This window comes from Capsicum annuum, chromosome 8 (assembly GCF_002878395.1).
Source record: "Capsicum annuum cultivar UCD-10X-F1 chromosome 8, UCD10Xv1.1, whole genome shotgun sequence".
NCBI classification, from domain to species: domain Eukaryota; kingdom Viridiplantae; phylum Streptophyta; class Magnoliopsida; order Solanales; family Solanaceae; genus Capsicum; species Capsicum annuum.
The window spans coordinates 157698101-157718100 of NC_061118.1; the positions used below are offsets into that span (position 1 = coordinate 157698101).

Below are 20000 nucleotides of genomic sequence, written 5' to 3' on the forward strand. Positions count from 1 at the left end.
GTCCAAGCCTTGTTGCAACAACGATCCTGAATTCCATGCCTTACCAAACGTTACCTTTTTGTGCATCTGATGAAAATTGATTTGTTATTTAGTAACAAACTCAGAGAAATATTTGCCAGAAAGTTTACTAGACTCAAAATTTTCTGAGAACTCTGAAAGGCCAACTTCACCTAAGTCAGAGTACAAATTTCCAGGGAAATATAATGTTTTTAAAAAAAAGGCCTAAATTTTTTTTGAAAAGCTAAGATTCTTCAATGTTCAATATTCTTTCCGCAAGCAGCAAATCGTCGGGTGTTGTAACCTGCGAATTAACGACGTTGGCATATAATTCACATCCACAAGAAGCTCAAAATGCAGTAGCAGAGGATACTATGAGCCAAAAGGACAAAATGGATTAATTTTCTACCTTTATGTTAGTGTAAGAGCCTTCAGTAATATATACAGGATGTTTAAGGTGCTCCACTATTGATACATCATCTGTTACTTCAAGTCCTTCCCTAAAAGACCACATGAAACAGAAAATAAGCAATCAAGTCCTCCATTTTTCTTTTTCTTTTCATGTTTGACGAGAGATATCCACTTGATACTCAAGCGAAAACTAACAATGGTACTTTGGTCCATCATAGCAGAGGAGGTTATGGGTGTATTTTGAAAGGTCAAGAGAGTACGCGCACAAACTCAACTGAATGGAGAGGGGAGAGTAAGTGCAACAAACTCAACGTAATCCAGATATTATTCAAATGACAAAGGTTTCTCTAAGATAAAAATGTAGTACAATCTTTATTCTTTAAATAACTATGGTATCCCTGCCAAAAAAGAAAAAGAAAATGTAGTACCACCTTCAATCAAAAGAACATTACAACATTTTTGCTTCTTTGAAAATCAGAAGGATTTTGATGAATAAAAAGAAAATATGTAACAGGGCTGCGAAAAAATGACGTCCCTAATCAAGACGTGAAAGTCTTGAGAACTAATTTGTTTCTAACCCCAGTTGTCCCAGGCTTATCAAAGAAAGTTGAAATATCATGCCGCCTAGATATAAATGACCTGTTTCAAACTGCCTGTCATTCTCAAACTTTTCGACAATAAAATTTATGCTTCTTCACATAATTGTGGTAAAAGTATTGGGCAATATCCTATACATTTGGTTTCATTGAAAACTCTAATAAAGAAGCATGAGCTTGTTGAATATTGAATGTCAAAAATTGTTAAGAGACATGAATTTAAGATTACCTGTTGACAAATTCGAAACCCTTCTTAAGCAACTCAGGCTTGATTACCTGTGCCAAACAAATTTGTGTAACGGTCTCTGCAAATGCAGAAGAAATTCTAAAAGAGAAAGGGTTACTACCTGAGGTGTCTGCATTTCCCAAAGTGTTTTCCTGTCAAGAGTTTTCACTACAAATGATTCACTGTTTGCCTGCACCAGAATTGACAAGAAAATTTTGAGATATACCAGAACCAAGTAAAAAGAGATAACATAAGGAGGAAAATCTTATGTGCAATGTCAATGCACTAAATAAGATGCTTTATCAGCATTCTTGTCAGCAGTTTTATGTCCATGCCAGTCAGATCAAACAGGGCAGGAGCCAGATGGAGGGCTATATTTAAGTTTCCTAGCAAACCAAATTTAAGTTTATCTGACTATCATATTTGAACTTACAGCACGGATAATGAGGGTCCTGGGTCTTACAAAATGTGGTTTTACTTCTTTATTGGAGTAACTGGTAAAGTTGTTGCCATGTGACCAGGAGGACACGGGTTCAAGCCTTGGAAACAGCCTTTGGCAGAAATGCAAGGTAAGGCTGCATACGATACACTCTTGTGGTGGGGCCCTTCCCCGGACACCGCGCATAGCGGTAACTTTAGTGCACCAGGTTGCCCTTTTTTAAAAAAAAAATTAAATGAATCCCCAGACCCCACTATGTGGGAATACACTGGGTTTGTTGTTGTTAAATTAAATGAATATGCATTTTATCTCTCTCCAAAAGTTTAGTAGAACTATACACCTAAGTTTCTGTCAACAAGAGAAATTAAGGGAGAATCCGTATTAGACAGCAACTTTAGGACAGCCTGAAATACTTCATAATTCTTATTAGACAAATATCAAACAGAAATAACCATATGGTGATAACACATGGTAGTCAATAATAAAAGTGAAAAAGATTTTGACCAAATTGAGATTTTGTACCATGCTACAAATTAGAAGAACCTGAAATGTTTTTAGGAGATTATGCAAACTTATATAGATGAAATAAAACACAGGTAACATGTCACCCTAATAGTTCCAGAGCAAAAGCCTGAAGCAATTAGTCACCAATGGGCAACTATCAGCTTGAATATCTGTTTGCAGAAAAACTAGATAAAACTAAGAACATGCTTCAACTTGCCATCATTTTATTGTCTCATGGGAGAAGTCGGACACCTGAAGCTTCATTTTAATACGAATCAGATAAAGTGAGGATACTAACAATAACTACGAGGTACCTCTTTGATTGTTGCTTTGGCCGGAACCCCAAGTACTGCTGCTCCAACCAGCCAACCATCCTTCAGGACCTGCAAAGAAGATTCTTGGAAAAGAGTAAAGGAAGATTTGTCCTTCAGAATCTTAGACATACGCATGGCCTATATAAAATATCAACGATCGGCATATTATGTGATGAAGAATTAAAGATAAAGACGATGATATCTGCAGAATTCATATTATATTCGGCAGAAGTACTCCCCACAACACCAGAAAGCTCTTGCAAAAGCCAAAGGATTAGAGGAAGATATCAAACCTTTTCTACATCTTCAGTTAGTACAAGAGGTCTTGCAGAGTCATGGATGCATGCAAGTTTGGAGTTTGAATCAACTTCCTGACATGCAAAGCATCATCACTTTCAAAAACTCACAACCACTACTGAGAAATACCGTGGCCATAACATTGTCTTATTGCATAACATAATAACGACACAAATCTAAACAATATGTGGAACCATATTAAGATGAAGATATTTCACAAGTTCAGCTTTAATTACGGAGTGAATGCAAAAGCTTTAAATCAGAAGTTTAACTGAAAAAGGTAAATCTTGAATTCAAATTTTTAGCCACTTGTTGTTCTCCCTAAATAAGTCAAACATTTCAATCGCATTTGGAATGAGATCAACGTATCACTCCTATTCGGTTTGGAAAAGAGATAAAAGAACCTTAACGCCAAAAACTGAGCAGCAAGGACAGATCACATAAGAGCCTGACACTTCAGCACCTTAGACAAGACCAAATGAAACAGGAACCACTAAATAACTAGTAAATAACTTTGCTACATGACCTATTTGGTATGAAATCAGCAATAGAAGCCAAGTTTACAAGACATCAGTTCAACTACCTTCAAAAAAGTTGATCTACTAATTATAACCTACCATGATATGAATGAATATTTGGCTAACTATATATTCTGGAGAATGAAGGCTGAAAAAGGGCCCTTGGTAAAAGATAGAGAAATTAAGTTATTGAACACAACCGAGTTTGTATTTGAAAGTTGGAATTATGAGACTTATACAATTTGAGATAGCATACAGCATGTACCTGAAGTCCGCTGTATACAGAATCTTGTCTTTCCTTCCCAGGCAATGCAAATTTCAAGTCGACTTGGATATTCTCTTTGGCATCTATAAAATAAATGAAGAATTCTTATATAATTATCTTAGCTTCTGCACAAATTCCTATAGAAATTGCAACCGGAATAAAGAAGGTAACTGCATGGTCATTGCTTTCTTGGACATTTTCCCATTGGCTGCACACACACACTATAAGACATTTGAACTCCATACCTTCAAATATGTCTTGATAAGAAGGATCGCATACGACAATGATCTCCTTCACCTGAGGCATCTTGGAAAAAGTGTAGAAACTGCAACATTCCAATAAATTGTCATCCACAAAGGCAAATTGTGATTGAACTTGGCTGAGTGGATACAAAAAATTTCTCTCCAAACTGTGGTCTCAACACCGCAAACTTTCTACATTAAGTGGATTTTGTTTTTGCAGGTGGTCAATGCCTAGGATACTGATTTTGTGGCTTCACTAGCTAAACCATGCTGCTATATATTCATCTATCTCCAATGTGAATTCGTGCAAACTTTACAGATGTAACTTATTTCAAGTACTGTGATATTACTTAAAAGGGTTATGATAATTGAATCAAGTTGACCAAGTTTTACTTTACCTGTACAATGCAATTGGCTGGCCTAGAAGTGGAAGATACTGCTTTGGCATGCTTGCCTATTCCAACAAAATATAATAAAAACATCATCCGGTAGAAGAAAGTATAACACTGTAGGTATTGACGATATGGGAATAAAAGATGCAAAAACCTGAAAAGAACAGTCTTTAGCAACATTGTGCATCAATCTTTAGATGCTCAAGATATGAATCCAAGGGATAGGAAAGCTACTGACAATAACATGTTGAATTCTAAACAACACAAACAAAAAAAAGGAGCAGCCCGGTGCACTAAAACTCTGCTCTGCGTGGGTCCGGGAAAGGGCATACCAAAATGCTGCATCATATGCAGCCTTACCCTGCATTTCTGCAAGAGGCTATTTCCACAACTTTACTGAAGATAGAATTACAAGTACAAGGAAACAAGAAATAATTTATTTCCCTCTTTCAACTCATAAATATAGAAGTGCAGAGTACTTACACCCATTCTTTTTCCCTTCCCTCCAGCAAGAAGAATGACAGAAACACTTTTCTCCTCCACCACAACATCTGACCCCTGAACATACAAAAAAGTGCCAATTTTCAAGACCCAATTTTTCACTAAAAAAAAATATAAAGATTTTTTAAAAATTACATTACATAACCTTGTTAAGAATTTGTGAGGTGGCAGAGCAAATAATCTGGAAAAGACCCATTCTTGGTTCACCATGACTATAGGTTCTGTGAGCTAAGGGGAAAGGATTCTTTAAAAAGTTGGTATTTGAAGTGGGAAAAAGTGAGAGTGAGGGAAAACCATATTTGGGTATATGAGAATTAGTTGGCAACAACATTGGAGATGAAGATGAAAGGGTGACACCCAATTGAAGAGTAGACATTTTGTTGTACTTTACTCCCTCAGCTCAAAGAGGGAAAGACTGAAGAGGGAGTAAATAAAGTGATCCTTTCAAATTGAATAAAGACAAAAACTTATGAATTGGAGATGACTTTGTACTAGAAAAATGTGAAAAATGCTCTCTTCTGATTGTGGTGATATTAAAATAATCCATTTTAGTAGTATTACCTTTTACCCAATTAAATTTGTCAAAATTGAAAGCCTTTCATTTTTTCAAATATTAGTGGTTATATTTAATTGAAGAGTTGGAGAGAAAAAAATTCAGACCCATTTTGTTGATGCTATTTTTGGTCTATTTCTGATGTGCAACTTAGTTTTTGAAATAATTTTTTGCTAGTTTTGATCTATTTCTTATGTTTTGACGTAATTTTTAATGTTTCAATTCTTGAATTTGATGTGATGATCTCCATGTTTTTCTATTTTTAAACTTTAATCTATACATATCAGAAATTACAAAATGATACTTTGCCACCTCATCTTATTTACTGACCTCTCCCTCTCTGTATTTGTATCTATTTGTAGTACTAAAGAGTTACTACTCAAAATCCTCCTTTTTTGTGTGTAATATAATATAATATGATTGAGTTTAACTTTCCAAACGAATACTTTTGAAAAACAAGTCCTCTAATTTCCTAGAAATTTGACCAAAACAGCCAACATTTTCAAGAAAGTGCACTAATACCCACTTTTGATACCGCCATTCAACTAATACCCCATTTCATAATTTTATTTGCAAGTATATTCACTTTCCTCAAGAAGTCAAATAATCGTGTCTAAAACTTTATAACTATAGACAGTCGCATTTGAAATTGTAATTTTATGAATGTTATGTTGGGTTATTGGGTCTTTTTCCCTTCCTATGTTGGATAAATGAAGTCCAATTTGGACCAACCCACTTTTGCTTATAGTCCCATTACTATGGGGCATATATATTGATTTTTTTAGGTCTTATTCACCATCACAAAAAGAGATTTTTCAGCAGTCAAAGAGAGAAAAACAAAGCTGATTTTCGCACCTAAATTTCAGCCACAGCTGTCAACTTCAAATTGCGATTCCTGCTTCGTTTCTTGTTCGATTGAGCTGATTTTTGGACTGCTTATTCCTCTCATCTCAGTATTTGATTAGGAATTGACGGAGCTTGATTTGGTGGCATGTAACTCCTGTTCTTCATTCCCGAACAGTAGCTGCGTTTTTTGTGCTTTCACTCCTTTATTTCTCTAGTGTTTGGTGCTGTGGTTTATGTATTGTTTCTTGTTGTTTGGCACTTGTTTGGTGGCCATTTTGGAGGACAATAATGTAACTCTTTGGTGATTATAGTGGAGGTTTGGTCCCGTAGTTTTTTACTCTTCACATCGAAGGATTTTCCACGTAAATTTGGTGTCTTGTGTGATTGCCTTTATTCTTGCCATATCGCATTTGTGTGGTAATTCATTTGCTGCCATATTACTTTGTTTTACTTGGTTTGCTTGTCTCCTCTTGGTTCAAGTTGAAAGGGAAAGTTTAGTCTTGGGTATTTTCCGCTGCTACCTCGTCGGGCTCTTTGATTGTGTGCCCGTCTTTCCTAACAAGTGGTATCAGAGAGTTGATTGTTGTTGATTGTAGATTTGAATGATGGAGGCAAATATGAGCAAGCTGTTGTGTTTGAATGGTAATAACTATCATACTTGAAAAGACAAGATGAAAGATCTTCTATTTGTCAAGAAAATGCATCTACCTGTGTTTGCATCTACTAAACCTGAATCCATGACAAATGAGGATTGTGAATTTGAGCATTTACACGTTTGTGGCTATATCAGACAATAGGTTGAAGATAATGTTAGAAATCATATTGTGAATGAGACACATGTTAGAAGTTTGTGGGACAAGCTCGAGACACTTTATGCTTCGAAGACTGGCAATAACAAATTGTTCCTGCTTAAGCAATTGATGAATATCAGGTATAAAGAGGGCAGTCTTATTTCTGATCATATTAATGATTTTCAGGGTGTCCTTGACCTGCTGTCCGGAATGGGTGTAAAGTTCGATGAAGAAATTCAGGTACTTTGGCTTCTTCATACTCTGCCTGACTCTTGAAAAACTCTTCGAGTTTTTTTGACTAATTCTGCTCCCGGTGTATTGTAACTAGGAAATATATTAAGAGTGATGTCTTGAATGAAGAGATGAGAAGAAGATCTCAGGCCTCATCTTCTTCATCTTCACACTCTGAAGTTTTGGTTACTGAAGAGAGGGGGAGAAACAAGTCCAAAGATTCAAATGATAGAGATAAAAGTAGAAGCAAGTCAAGGTCCAAATTCAAGAATGTTACATGTGACTATTGCAACAAAAATGGGCATATCATAAAATATTGTTACAAGCATAAGAAAGATATAAGACGGCAAAAGAAAGAAGGCGATAATGAAAATCGTGTTGCTATTGTTGCTAATGATGATCTTCTTGTTGCTTGTGGTGAGAATGTCATTAATCTTGTTCGCGATGAGTCTAACTGGTTTGTGGATTCTGGTGCTACATCTCATATTACGCCAAAGAAGGAATTATTTTCTTCTTATACTCCAGGTAATTTTGAGATGTTGAAAATGGGCTATAATGATGAAGTTAAAGTACTTGGCATTTGGCACGATTTGTTTGGAAAGTAACAATGGTTCCAAACTAGTTCTCAATAATGTCAAGCATGCTCCAGATGTTCGCCTGAATTTGATTTCTGTAGGAAGTCTTGATGACGAGGGTTATGTTAATACCCTTGGTGCTGGCCAGTGGAAGCTTACTAGAGGTTCGATGATTGTGGCTCGAGGTGACAAGTTGTCTAACTTGAACGTATTTCAGGGCTCTACTTCTAGAGGCTTGATAAACTTGGTGAAGAATGATACTTCATCAGAGTTGTAGCATAGAAGGTTGAGTCATATGAGTGAGAAGAGGATTGATAGTTTGGCTAAGAAAAATTTGCTTTCTGGAGCAAAACAAGCAAAGTTGAAGAAGTGTGTTCATTGCTTAGCCGATAAACAGAAAAGAGTTTCTTTTCAGAGTCATCCGCCTTCAAGAAAGCTCGATTTGCTGGAGTTTGTGCATTCTAATTTGTGCGGTCCTTTTAAAGTAAGGTCTCATGGTGGTGCACTTTACTTTGTGACTTTTATTGATGATCATTCTCGCAAACTCTGGGTATTTCCTTTAAAGTCCAAGGATCAAGTACTTGATGTGTTCAAAGATTTTCAGGCCTTAGTTGAAAGACAGTCAGGGAAGAAATTAAAATGCATCCTTTCAGATAATGGTGGAGAGTATATTGGTCCTTTTGATAGATATTGCAGAGAGCAGGGTATTCAGCATCAAAAAACTCCTCCAATAACTCCTCAGTTGAATGGTTTAGTAGAGAGGATGAACAGAACTCTAGTTGAGAGGGTTAGATATATGCTTTCAGATGCTAACCTGCCAGATTTCTTTTGGACAGAAACACTTAATACTGCTGCTTATGTTGTCAATTTATCTCTTACTGTTGCTTTGGATGGTGATGTCCCTGACAGAGTTTGGTCTGGTAAGAATGTTTCTTATGATCATCTTAGAGTCTTTGGGTGTAAAGCTTTTGTGCATGTTCCTAAGGATGAAAGGTCAAAGTTGGATGTTAAAACTAAGCAGTGTATCTTCATTGGTTATAGTCAAGATGAATTTGGCTATCGTTTCTATGATCCAGTTGAGAAAAAACTTATTAGAAGCTGCGATGTTGTGTTCTTTGAAAACCAAATAATTGAAGATTTTGACAAAGCTGAGAAGGTTGATTCTCAGAATAGTGAGAGCCTAGTTGATGTTGATCCAGTTCCTTTGGCTATTGCTCTTGAAGAAAATCTTCATGATGATAAAAATCAAGTTGATAATGAAGATGATGATCATGTTCAGAATGACCAGCAAGAAGTTGTTGATGCTCCAGTGCAAGTTGATATGGTTGATCAGCAATCAATTGTTGATGCTCCAGAGAGTTCTCTCAGACGATCTACAAGAGAGAGAATACCTTCATCTCGTTATTCTCCCAGTGAGTATGTACTCTTGACTGACGGGGGAGAACCTGAGAGTCTTGATGAGGCCATGGAAAGTGAAGAAAAAGAAAAGTGATTTGATGCTATGGAAGATGAAATTAAATCTTTGCAAGATAATCATACCTTTGATTTGGTTAAGCTGCCTAAAGATAGAAAAGCTTTGAAAAATAGGTGGGTTTTTCGGGTGAAGCATGAAGATGGTAATCCAATTCCACGGTACAAAGCTAGATTGGTTGTGAAGGGATTTAACCAGAAAAAATGAGTTGATTTTGATGAGATATTTTCTCCGGTTGTAAAGATGTTATCCATTCGTGTGGTTCTAGGCTTAGCTGCAAGTCTAGATTTAGAGGTTGAGCAATGGGTGTTAAAACTGCTTTTCTCCATGGTGACTTAGATAAAGAAATTTATTTGGAGCAACCCGAAGGTTTTGAAGTCAAGGGAAAACAGAATTATGTTTGCAAATTGAAGAAGAACTTTTATGGTTTGAAACAAGCTCCTAGGCAGTGGTACAGGAAGTTTGGTTTCTTTATGAGTCAGCAGGGCTTCAAGAAGACTACTTCAGACCATTGTGTTTTTGTGCAAAAATTCTCTTATGGTGACTTTATTATTGTGTTGCTTTATGTTGATGACATGCTTGTTGTTGGTCATAATGCTTGCAGGATTCAAAAGAAGAGTTGAGTAAGTCCTTTTCTATGAAAGACTTAGGACCAGCAAAGCAGATTCTTGGCATGCAAATTGTCCGTGACAGAAAGGCCAAGAATTTGTGGTTATCACAAGAGAAGTATAGTCAGAAAGTACTTCAAAGGTTTAACATGGACAAGGTTAAGGTTGTCAGTACACCTTTAGCTATGCACTTCAAGTTGAGCACGAATCAATGTTCTTCCAGTGATGATGGGAAAGAAGATATGAAGAAAGTTCCTTGTGCTTCAGCTGTTGGTAGTTTAATGTATGCAATGGTTTGCACAAAACTAGATATTACTCATACTGTTGGTGTTGTCAGTCGTTTTCTTTCTAATCCAGAAAGAGAACATTAGAATGCTGTAAAGTGGATTATGAGATATCTTTGTGGCACTTCTAGTCTGAGTTTGTGTTTTGGTACATGGAAGCCTATTCTTTATGGTTATACTGATTCAGATATGGCTGGTGATGTTGATACTCGCAAGTCTACTTCAGGCTATTTGGTTGCCAATCTAGGTTGCAAAAATGTGTTGCTCTATCTACTACAGAAGCTGAGCTTATTGCTGCCGTTGAAACTTGTAAAGAATTGCTTTGGATGAAGAGATTCTTGGGGAAACTTAGTTGTGCTCAAGAGAGGTATGTGCTTCATTGCGACAGTCAAAGTGCCATACATCTTGGCAAGAATTCTACATTTCATGGTCGGTCTAAACACATTGATGTGAGATAACATTGGATTCGAGATGTGTTGGATTCTAAGTTGTTTGAACTTGAGAAGATTCATACAGATGATAATGGTTCTGACATGATGACTAAAGCTTTGCCAAGAGGGAAGTTTGAATATTATTGCATGATCGCCGGGATGGCGGTCTCCTCCACATAGTTGGGAGGGGGAGAATTATTGGGTTATTGGGTCTTTTTCCCTTCCTATGTGGATAAATGAAGTCCAATTTGTACCAACCCACTTTTGCCCATAGGCCTATTACTATGGGGCATATATATTGATCTTTTTAGGTCTTATTCACCATCACCAAAAGAGAGTTTTCAGCAGCCAAAGAGAGAAAAACAAAACTGATTTTCGCACCTAAATTTCAGCAACAGCTGTCAACTTCAAATTGTGATTCTCGCTTCGTTTCTTGTCCGATTGAGCTGATTTTTGGACTGCTTGTTTCTCTAATCTCAATATTTGATTAGGAACTAATGGAGCTTGATTTGGTGTCCTTTAGATTCTGTTCTTCATTCCCGAACAGTATCTGCATTTTTTGTGCTTTCACTCCTTTATTTCTCTAGTGTTTGGTGCTGTGGTTTATGTATTGTTTCTTGTTGTTTGACACTTGTTTGGTGGCCATTTTGGAGGACAATAATGTAACTCTTTGGTGATTATAGTGGAGGTTTGGTCCCGTAGTTTTTTACTCTTCACACCGAAGGATTTTCCACGTAAATTTGATGTCTTGTGTGGTTGTCTTTATTCTTACCCTATCGTATGTGTGCGGTAATTCATTTGTTGCCATATTACTTTGTTTTACTTGGTTTGCTTGTCTCCTCTTGGTTCAAGTTGAAAGGGAAAGTTTAGTCTTGGGTATTTTCCGCTGCTACCCCATCGGGCTCTTTGATTGTGTGCCCGTCTTTCCTAATATGCTAAACATCAAGTGAGATATGACGTCGAAAGGTAAAAGCTTCAGTCACATATTATTTCACTTGAAAGTTGTCTAACATTGGGTATTCGTTAAAAAAAGGGCAAATAACATAAATCCGGACAATTTGGAGCTTAGTTACAGAAAATTTTGACATTTTGCATAATAACTAATAATCCCATTTTGGATTTGTCAAGATACATAATTAGCTCCCAATACATCAAATGAAGATACAATTTTTCTTTTATAAAGATACATAATTCGCTCTCGATACATTTTTCAATTTTGAGGTCAAGATACATAATACATCAAACGAAGATACATTTTTTTCATTGTAAAGACACATAATTAACTCCCGATATTTTTTTTTTTTTGATTTTGAGTCTGTCGAGATACATAATTAGCTACCGATACATCCAACAAAGATACATAGTTAGTTGATATTTGTGAAAATATGATAAGTTAAGGTGTATGTTTATGTAACTTTTTTTTTTAAAAAAAAAAAGAAAAGAAAGAAGAAGTTGAAACAATTTGGGCTTACAAAATTATTGTGTACATATAGAGGCCCAAGCTCAAGAAGCAAATCTTGAAGTCCAAAAAGGAGGTGCTCCACCTCCACTTCATTTCAGCAATCAATCAGTCAATTGGAGTATCAATTTGGGGGTAAATCATCAATCGGGAAATGGGGAAGCCATTGGGAAATACGGGAGAGTTTTTCAGGAGAAGGGACGAATGGAGGAAGCATCCTATGTTGACTAATCAGTTCCGCCACGCTTTCCCTGGACTTGGCATCGCCGTTGTAGCTTTCAGCATTTACTGTGTCGGCGAATTTGCTTACAACAAGATGTCTACTCCTTCTCACTCCACTTCTGCTTCTCACTCGCACTGAGCTCTAATTTTCTCTTTTGGGTACGATCCCTTTTCTGATTTTGTGGTTTTTTACGAACTGTTTGAAGTCTGTGTTTTGTGGAATCTGATTTGATATGCTTGAATGAGGTGGGGTTTGTGGATTTTTCGTAATTTTATGAAATGGGTCTCGCTCATATGCTACTGATCCGAACCCAAATTGTCTCTTTGGTACTACCCCTTTCTGTAGTTTGAAGTCTGTGTTTTTTGGAATCTGATTTGATATGCTTGAATGAGGTGGGGTTTGTGGATTTTTTGTGATTTTGTGAAATGGATATCCTTGATATGCTACTGATCCGAACCAAAATTGTCTCTTTTGGTGCTACCCCTTTCTGAGTTTGTGTGGTTTGAAGTTTGTGTTTAGTGGAATCTGATTTGATATGTTTGAATGTGGTGGGGTTTGTGGATTTTTGATAATCCAATTGAGAAAGTTTGTTGTCATAAAACGTGCTAACGGCTCTCTCACTCTCTCCCTACCCTCTCTCTCTCTCTCGCCTCGCACCGGTCCACGGCCTTCGGCGCCGTCGCCGACCGTTGGCGCCGACCCGACCCGACCTCCGGCCCCGACCACCGGTCCCCGGCGTCGACCGCCGTCGCCGGCCGAACGGCTTTCTCTCTCTCCCTACCCTCTCTCTCTCCCGGTCCCCGGTCCCCGGCCCCGTCGCCGGCGCCGACCCGATCCGACCTCCGGCCCCGACCGCCGGTCAACGGCGCCGACCCCGTCGCCGACCGTCGGTTCCCCCCTCCCCCCCGCTGGTCACCCCCCCACCCTTCTCTGTCCATACCCCCCACCCCCACCCTCCCTCTTCCGGCGCCGGTACAACAGCCGAAGCTCGGTCTTCAGCCGCAACTCCGTCTGCACCCGCCGCTTGGTCGCCAGCAGCCGCAGATCCATCTCAGCAGCGAAATCCCCCGGCAGCAGGTCGACGCGGGGCTTGGTTGCCGGCTCGGTCTACAAGCGAAACTCGGTGACTTCTAACCTTTGTTATTTCATTCTTCATTCTGCATTCTTTCATGCTTCGTATTATACTAGTAATTGAGTATAGTTTGGTTGCTGGAGTAGTTCTTTGAATTTGTGTGAGCCTTGTATTACTTGTTACTTGCTATTACTTATTACTTGCTGCTGCTTTGCTATTACCATCGTTTATGTCTTTATATCTTTATATTATCTTTATATTCTCGTATACTTTCGTGTAGCTGTGGCTGTGGGCGGTAATGGGTGGATAGGGGCATGTCCGAGGGGGTTGGGGCGTGGGGCCGTGGTGGGGGCGGGGGATGAGGAAAGGGTGGGAGTGGGAGGGAGGCCAAGGTTTGGCCGCAGGGGGGGGGGGTAGTGGAGGGAGTGCGGGTAGTGACGGTAGGCTGAGGGTTGGGTCGTGGAATATAGGGACCCTTCAGGGTAAGTCCATAGAGCTTGTGAAGACCCTTAGGAAGAGGAGGATCAACATTGCATGTGTTCAGGAGACCAAGTGGGTTGGGTCTAAGGCTAGGGATGTGGATGGTTACAAGCTGTGGTACTCTGGGAGCGAGAGGCGTAGGAATGGAGTTGGCATCTTAGTAGATGAAGAGCTTAGAGGTCAGGTAGTAGAGGTGAAGAGGATCAACGATAGGTTGATGACTATTAAGTTGGTCATTCGGGGGTTTACCCTGAACGTGTGTAGTGCCTATGCGCCGTAAGTGGGATCGGAGGGGGAGGAGAAGATGCGGTTTTGGGAGGCTTTGGAGGAGGTGGTGAGAGGCGTGCCTAGCTCGGAGAAGATTGTTGTAGCAGGAGATTTCAACGGGTACATCGGGGCGCTACCGGGAGGCTTTGGTGATGTGCATGGTGGTTTTGGTTTTGGGGAGAGAAATGAAGAGGGGCTACCCTATTGGAGTTTGCAAGGTCCTTTGGGCTGGTGGTGGTGAACTCGGGCTTCCCGAAGAAGGACGAGCACCTGATCACCTTTCGAAGTGCGATAGCCAGGACCCAGATTGACTTTTTGTTGCTTAGGAAAGGGGATAGGGCGTGGTGTAAGGACTGTAAGGTCATCTCGAGTGAGAATCTTTCGACCCAGCATAGGCTCTTGGTTATGGATTTGGGTATAAAGAAGAATAGAAAGAGGAGGAGTAGAGAGTGTAGACCTAGAATTAAGTGGGGCGGCCTGACGCCAGTGAATGCATGGGAGATAGGGGAGAAGTTGGCGGGAATGGGGGTGTGGGAGTGTAGGGGAGACGTGGATAGTATGTGGGATAGGGCGGCTAGGTGCATCAGGGAGAATGCAAGTGAGGTGTTGAGGGTTTCTAGGGGCCGGGCCGGGCACCATCAGGGGGATTGGTGGTGGAATGAAGAGGTGGAGAAGAAAGTGGGGACCAAGAAAGGGGCGTATGCCAAGTTGGTGGAGAGTAAGGACGAAGAGGAGAAGCGGGTAAACAGGAAAGAGTACAAGCTAGCGAGGAAGGAGGCTAAGTCAGCAGTCACGGCAGCTAAGACGGTCGCCTTTGAGAGCTTGTATGCAGGGTTACAGGGGAAGGGAGGGGAGAAAAAGTTGTTTAGACTCGCTAAGGCTAGGGAGAGGAAGGGTCGTGACCTCGATCAGGTGAGGTGCATTAAGGGGGAGGACGGTAGAGTATTGGTGGAGGACGGCCACATTAAGAACAGATGACAGTCGTACTTTCATAGGCTCTTGAATGACGAAGGGGATAGAGCTATTGTGTTAGGGGAACTGGAGCACTCTGAGGAGTGTCGGAATTTTAGCTATTGTAGACGTTTTAAGGTAGAAGAGGTTAGACAGGCTGTTCGCAGAATGCGAGGGGGTAGGGCGACGGGGCCGGATGAGATACCGGTGGAGTTTTGGAAGTTCGTTGGAGAGGCTGGTGTTAGGTGGTTGACTGGATTGTTTAATGAAATCTTCAAGACGGCAAAGATGCCCGAGGCTTGGAGGTGGAGCACCATGATACCTCTCTATAAGAATAAGGGGGACATCCAGAGTTGCAATAACTATAGGGGGATTAAGTTATTGAGCCACTCTATGAAGATCTGGGAGAGAGTGGTCGAGGTGAGGCTGAGACGGATAGTGTCTATTTCAGAAAATCAGTTTGGATTTATGCCTGGCCGCTCGACGACGGAGGCAATTCACCTGGTACGGAGGTTGGTGGAACAGTATAGGGAGAGGAAGAAGGACCTGCACATGGTGTTTATCGACCTGGAGAAGGCCTACGACAAAGTCCCCAGGGAGGTGCTTTGGAGATGCTTGGAGGTGAGTGGAGTACCGCTGGCATATATCAGAGCAATCAAGGATATGTATGATGGAGCGAAAACTAAGGTGAGGACGGCGGGAGGAGACTCAGAGCATTTCACTGTCCGGACAGGGTTGCATCAGGGATCTACTCTTAGTCCCTTTTTGTTTGCATTGGTGATGGATATGTTGACGCGGCGTATTCAAGGGGAGGTGCCGTGGTGTATGCTTTTTGCAGATGATGTAGTTCTGATAGATGAGACTCGACGGGGTGTGAGTGACAAATTAGAGATGTGGAGGCAAACCCTTGAGTCTAAAGGGTTCAGGTTGAGCAGAAGCAAGACAGAGTATGTGGAATGCAAGTTTAATGACGTGAGGCGGGAGAATGAGGTAGTAGTGAAGCTGGAATCACAGGAGGTAGGTAAGAGGGAGAGTTTCAAGTATTTCGGGTCCGTGATCCAGAGTAACGGTGAGATTGACGAGGATGTCTCGCACCGTATTGGGGCGGGATGGATGAAGTGGAAGCTCGCGTCGGGGGTGCTGTGTGATAAGAAGGTGCCGCCCAAGCTTAAAGGCAAATTCTACAGGGCGGTAGTCCGTCCGGCCATGTTGTATGGAGCGGAGTGTTGGCCAGTTAAGAACTCGCACATCCAAAAGATGAGGGTGGAAGAAATGCGGATGTTGCGCTGGATGTGTGGGCTGACTAGAGGGGATAGAGTTCGGAATGAGACCATCCGGGAGAAGGTTGGTGTGACTCCAGTGGAGTGCAAGATGCGGGAAGCCCGATTGAGGTGGTTTAGACACGTGAAGAGGAGGGGCATGGATGCCCCGGTCCGTAGGTGTGAGAGGCTAGCGTTGGATGGTTTTAGGCGGGGTAGGGGTAGGCCGAAGAAGTACTGGGGTGAGGTGATTAGGCGGGACATGGAGCAGTTACAGCTCACCGAGGACATGACCCTATATAGGAAGGTCTGGAGGACGCGAATTAGGGCAGAGGACTAGGGCCAGTTTGAGTCGCTAGTGTAGGGAATTACTTGGTGGGGTTTTTTTCTTGTTAGGAGTCCGTGTTCCATGTTTTATTATAAATCTGTGTGCTTTCCTCTGTTTTATATTACTTATGGGTGTCGTATTTATGTTATGTAATCTTGTGCTGTGCTTTACTATGTGTTTGTGTGGTATCTCGTGTCTTGAGCCGGGGGTCTATCGGAAACAGCCTTTCTACTTCTTCAGAGGTAGAGGTATGGACTGCGTACATCTTACCCCCCCAGACCCCACTAGGTGGGAATACACTGGGTTTGTTGTTGTTGTTGTTGTTGTTGAAATTGGTCTCGTTTATATGCTACTGATCCGAAACCAAATTTTCTCTTTTGGTACTACTCCTTTGTGAGTTTGTGGTGTTTTACCAAATGTTTGAAGTCTGTGTTTTGTGGAATCTGATTTGATATGCTTGAATGAGGTGGGGTTTGTGATTTTTCTTGATTTTCTGATATGCTGCTGACCCGAAAGGGGGTCACTTTTTTGTTATTTTGATGAATTGGGTCCTATTGATACGAAGTAGTTCAAGTGTTTAAATGCATTCATGTTGTACTAGATTGGAGATTGTATGATTCTATGCTAATAAATGTCTTTGGTGATGCGAAAAAATGCCCAATCTTTCAACCACGAGTCATAAAAAAGAATGAAATCATGAATGGTCATTAAATGAGGGAAGTGATAGAAATTGGCTCCGTTTGGTGATGTGAAAGAGTTCAAGTGTTTGAATGCGTTCAGGTTGTTATAGAGTGGAAATCATATGATCCTATGTTAAGAGATGTCTTTGGTGATGCTCAATGGATGCTTGATTTGATTTGAGTAGGTGATTAGGGGGTGAGGTTGGTGTTCCCAAAAGTGGTGTTATGCTCTCTATATTGCTTTCAAGTACCATACTTATGCCAATTGTGTTTTTTTCTGTTCTAGGTGTATAGATTATAGTACAATGGTTTAATCTAGTGCATCTTTTGATATGTTTAATATAGACTGCGTGTTTTTTTGAGTATCTTGTCAAAAATTAAACTGTGAGCTCTCTTGGGTCTCTACTTGTTTCATTGTTAAATTTTCTCTTATACTATGTCCTGAAGGTGTCGAATGCATAGCTTAAGATAAAAGACTAGGGCCACCAATTTTAGTATTAATCTTGAAAACTATCTCAAATCCCCAACTGTCTCACTGGGTACACCAGTTTTCACTTGTCCTTTATCTCACCCAACGGTTGGACGTCTGCTTCTTGTGCAATTAGAGTTGATATGCTCAAGTGGTTAGATGTGTCCATGTCGTAAAAATTGAGGATGTTTTCTCCTATGCAAAGTACTGTCTCTGCCTGTGTCTTAGATTTGCTTGGTGTATGAGTCAAAGGGTGTCCAGGGTTTGCTATTACTTCCTTCGAGCTCTCTATGTTTTGTTTTCCTGTTGTTCTCTATGCACAATTCCTGAAATAACCTCTTCTCAAGATAAACAGAAATCTAGAAAGAACCTCTTTTCCTTGTATAAGTCTTCTAATCATCTGTCTGAGTTGTATAATCTTGTTCCGGTTGGCCAGTACATGACACGTAAATGAGGGCTAAAGAGAGCTCAGTGCTCTCAAAGTCCATTCTGTCCTCCTATAGCATTCCTCTCAATTGTCTACATCAAAGTGTGTAAGCGCTTCCCCTTAGTGTTTTGACCCACACTCTTTTTCAGGTTCATTGCATACACAGTTTGTATGTGCTCTGGACCTTTTTTCTTAATTTTATGTTGTGCTTGTAGTGTGCTGCACTTTTTTTCCAATAGGACATCTCCCTAAACTGAAATACTCACATTCTCTGCTCATAGTCTTTTCTATGGTCTGCTCCTGTAAAAATTCTCATGCGAAAGATTTGAAAGATTTAGTTTACTTTCTGAAGGTTTTGATTTGCTGGGCTGCAATCTCAGTTGCATAATGTTTTAGACAGTTGCTGGTAAGTTTCCATGAATCAAATGACATCTAAGCATTGTTTCATTCAATTCACTTATGCAACAAGACGACAACAACAACAACATACCCAGTGTATTCCCACCTAGTGGGCTCTGGGGAGGGTAGAGTGTATGTATGCAGACCGTGCCACTACCTCACCGTGCCACTACCTCAGGTGAATTAGAGAGGAAAAGGTGAAGTAGAGAGGCTGTTTCCGATAGACCCCCGGCTTAGAACCAATAATAGTATAGCAAACACAAAACATAAATGCATATAAACTTGTACAAGCAAAATAAACTAACAACGCTAGCCACAAGATAATACTAGTGCCATAGGATACTACTAAAAAACTATATATCCAAAACCATAGACAACACTCCACCCACGAACGAGAAACTTCAGAAACAAATAAAGAACGCCCCCTTACTGTAACCGACACACTCCTACCCCCTAACCCTCTACCCTAATCTGCATCCTTCACACCTTCCTATCAAGGGTCATGTCCTCCGTAAGCTGTAACTGCTCCATATCATGCCTAATCACCTCCCTCCAACTAATTAGGCACTCAGTGTAAATCCCACAAGTTGGGTCTGGGGAGGGTGGTGTGTACGCAGCCGTTGCCCCTGTGAAGGTAGGTAGGCTGTTTCCGATTGACCCTCGGCTCAAGTGAAGCATACCAAAAACAAGTGTGGAAGGAAATACAATAATGCTGATGTCATGCTAAACTAAAGGAGAAGGGAACAGTAAAGGAAACAACAGGTAATAATAAAATCAAAGATAAGTAGGAGAGTAATAATAGCAATACTAATAAGGTAAACTGGACGATGCTCGACTATCTACTAACCTTCTACCATAATTAATGAACTACTGAGAAAGGGTATAGCTTCTCCAGATATTCCCCCACTGTTCGGCTATGTAGTGAGCTTTTTTCAAGGCAGGAAATGGGGAGGAAGAAACAGCCTGGCTCTTGAAGCAATATCTAACTATTCACATGAGCGTTTAATTTTTGAGAAACAAGATTTAGCAAGATGAAATTGCTTGCCAATGCTGCTAATCTGGAATATTTTGTATCTCATCGTACTTTTCCTGGAATGTGGTATTTGTTATAAATTGGTAGCAGAATTTGCAAATTGAAAACTGAGTTACGAGCTTCTTATTGTGCAGGTGAAGTGGCAGTGCAAGAACGGGGATGACAATGCATCCCTTTAGTTGTTTTTCTGTCATCAATAAGATATTTAACAAACATGTACTTGTTGCCTCTAATTTGTTGAGACTTGTGTTGGAACAAGATCAATGAGCTGTTTTGTGGTTTACAATGTGTTACTCTCACTTTTGTGGTTTTCGTACACAATTTATTTTCTCCATAGCATTCACGTCCAGTAGGGAAAACATTAAACCGAGTATTTTTTAGTGTATGAAAGTTTTCCAGTCAAATTATGGGTAGAAATCTAGATGAAAATGAACATCATGAGCTGTTCCGTAATAAAATTA

At 40.3% G+C, this 20000-nt stretch overlaps 2 protein-coding genes across 3 annotated transcripts; one reads left to right on the top strand and one right to left on the bottom strand.

The window, feature by feature from the left end:
• Positions 1–67: 67 nt before the first annotated feature.
• On the bottom strand, positions 68–5242 carry LOC107839798 (2-C-methyl-D-erythritol 4-phosphate cytidylyltransferase, chloroplastic). Its single transcript, XM_016683432.2, has 11 exons — positions 4848–5242; positions 4685–4759; positions 4208–4263; positions 3813–3892; positions 3568–3650; positions 2781–2858; positions 2488–2556; positions 1352–1420; positions 1234–1280; positions 407–497; positions 68–301 (listed from the first exon to the last, which is right to left on the bottom strand). Exons 1-11 carry the CDS (start codon positions 5076–5078, stop codon positions 242–244), a joined length of 939 nt encoding a protein of 312 aa, XP_016538918.1. The 5' UTR covers positions 5079–5242; the 3' UTR covers positions 68–241.
• Positions 5243–12006: 6764 nt separating this feature from the next.
• Positions 12007–19822, top strand: LOC107839801 (NADH dehydrogenase [ubiquinone] 1 beta subcomplex subunit 3-B). 2 transcript variants are annotated; one of them, XR_001665134.2, is made up of 3 exons: positions 12007–12332; positions 18460–18513; positions 19674–19822. XR_001665134.2 is itself a non-coding variant. In XM_016683434.2 (2 exons), the coding sequence occupies exon 1, from the start codon at positions 12106–12108 to the stop codon at positions 12310–12312; it is 207 nt and encodes a 68-aa protein (XP_016538920.1). In that variant the 5' UTR covers positions 12011–12105; the 3' UTR covers positions 12313–12332; positions 19674–19822. The 2 variants fall into 2 exon arrangements, 1 of the variants encoding a protein (XP_016538920.1); XM_016683434.2 differs by lacking the exon at positions 18460–18513 and having other exon boundaries at positions 12011–12332.
• Positions 19823–20000: the final 178 nt, after the last annotated feature.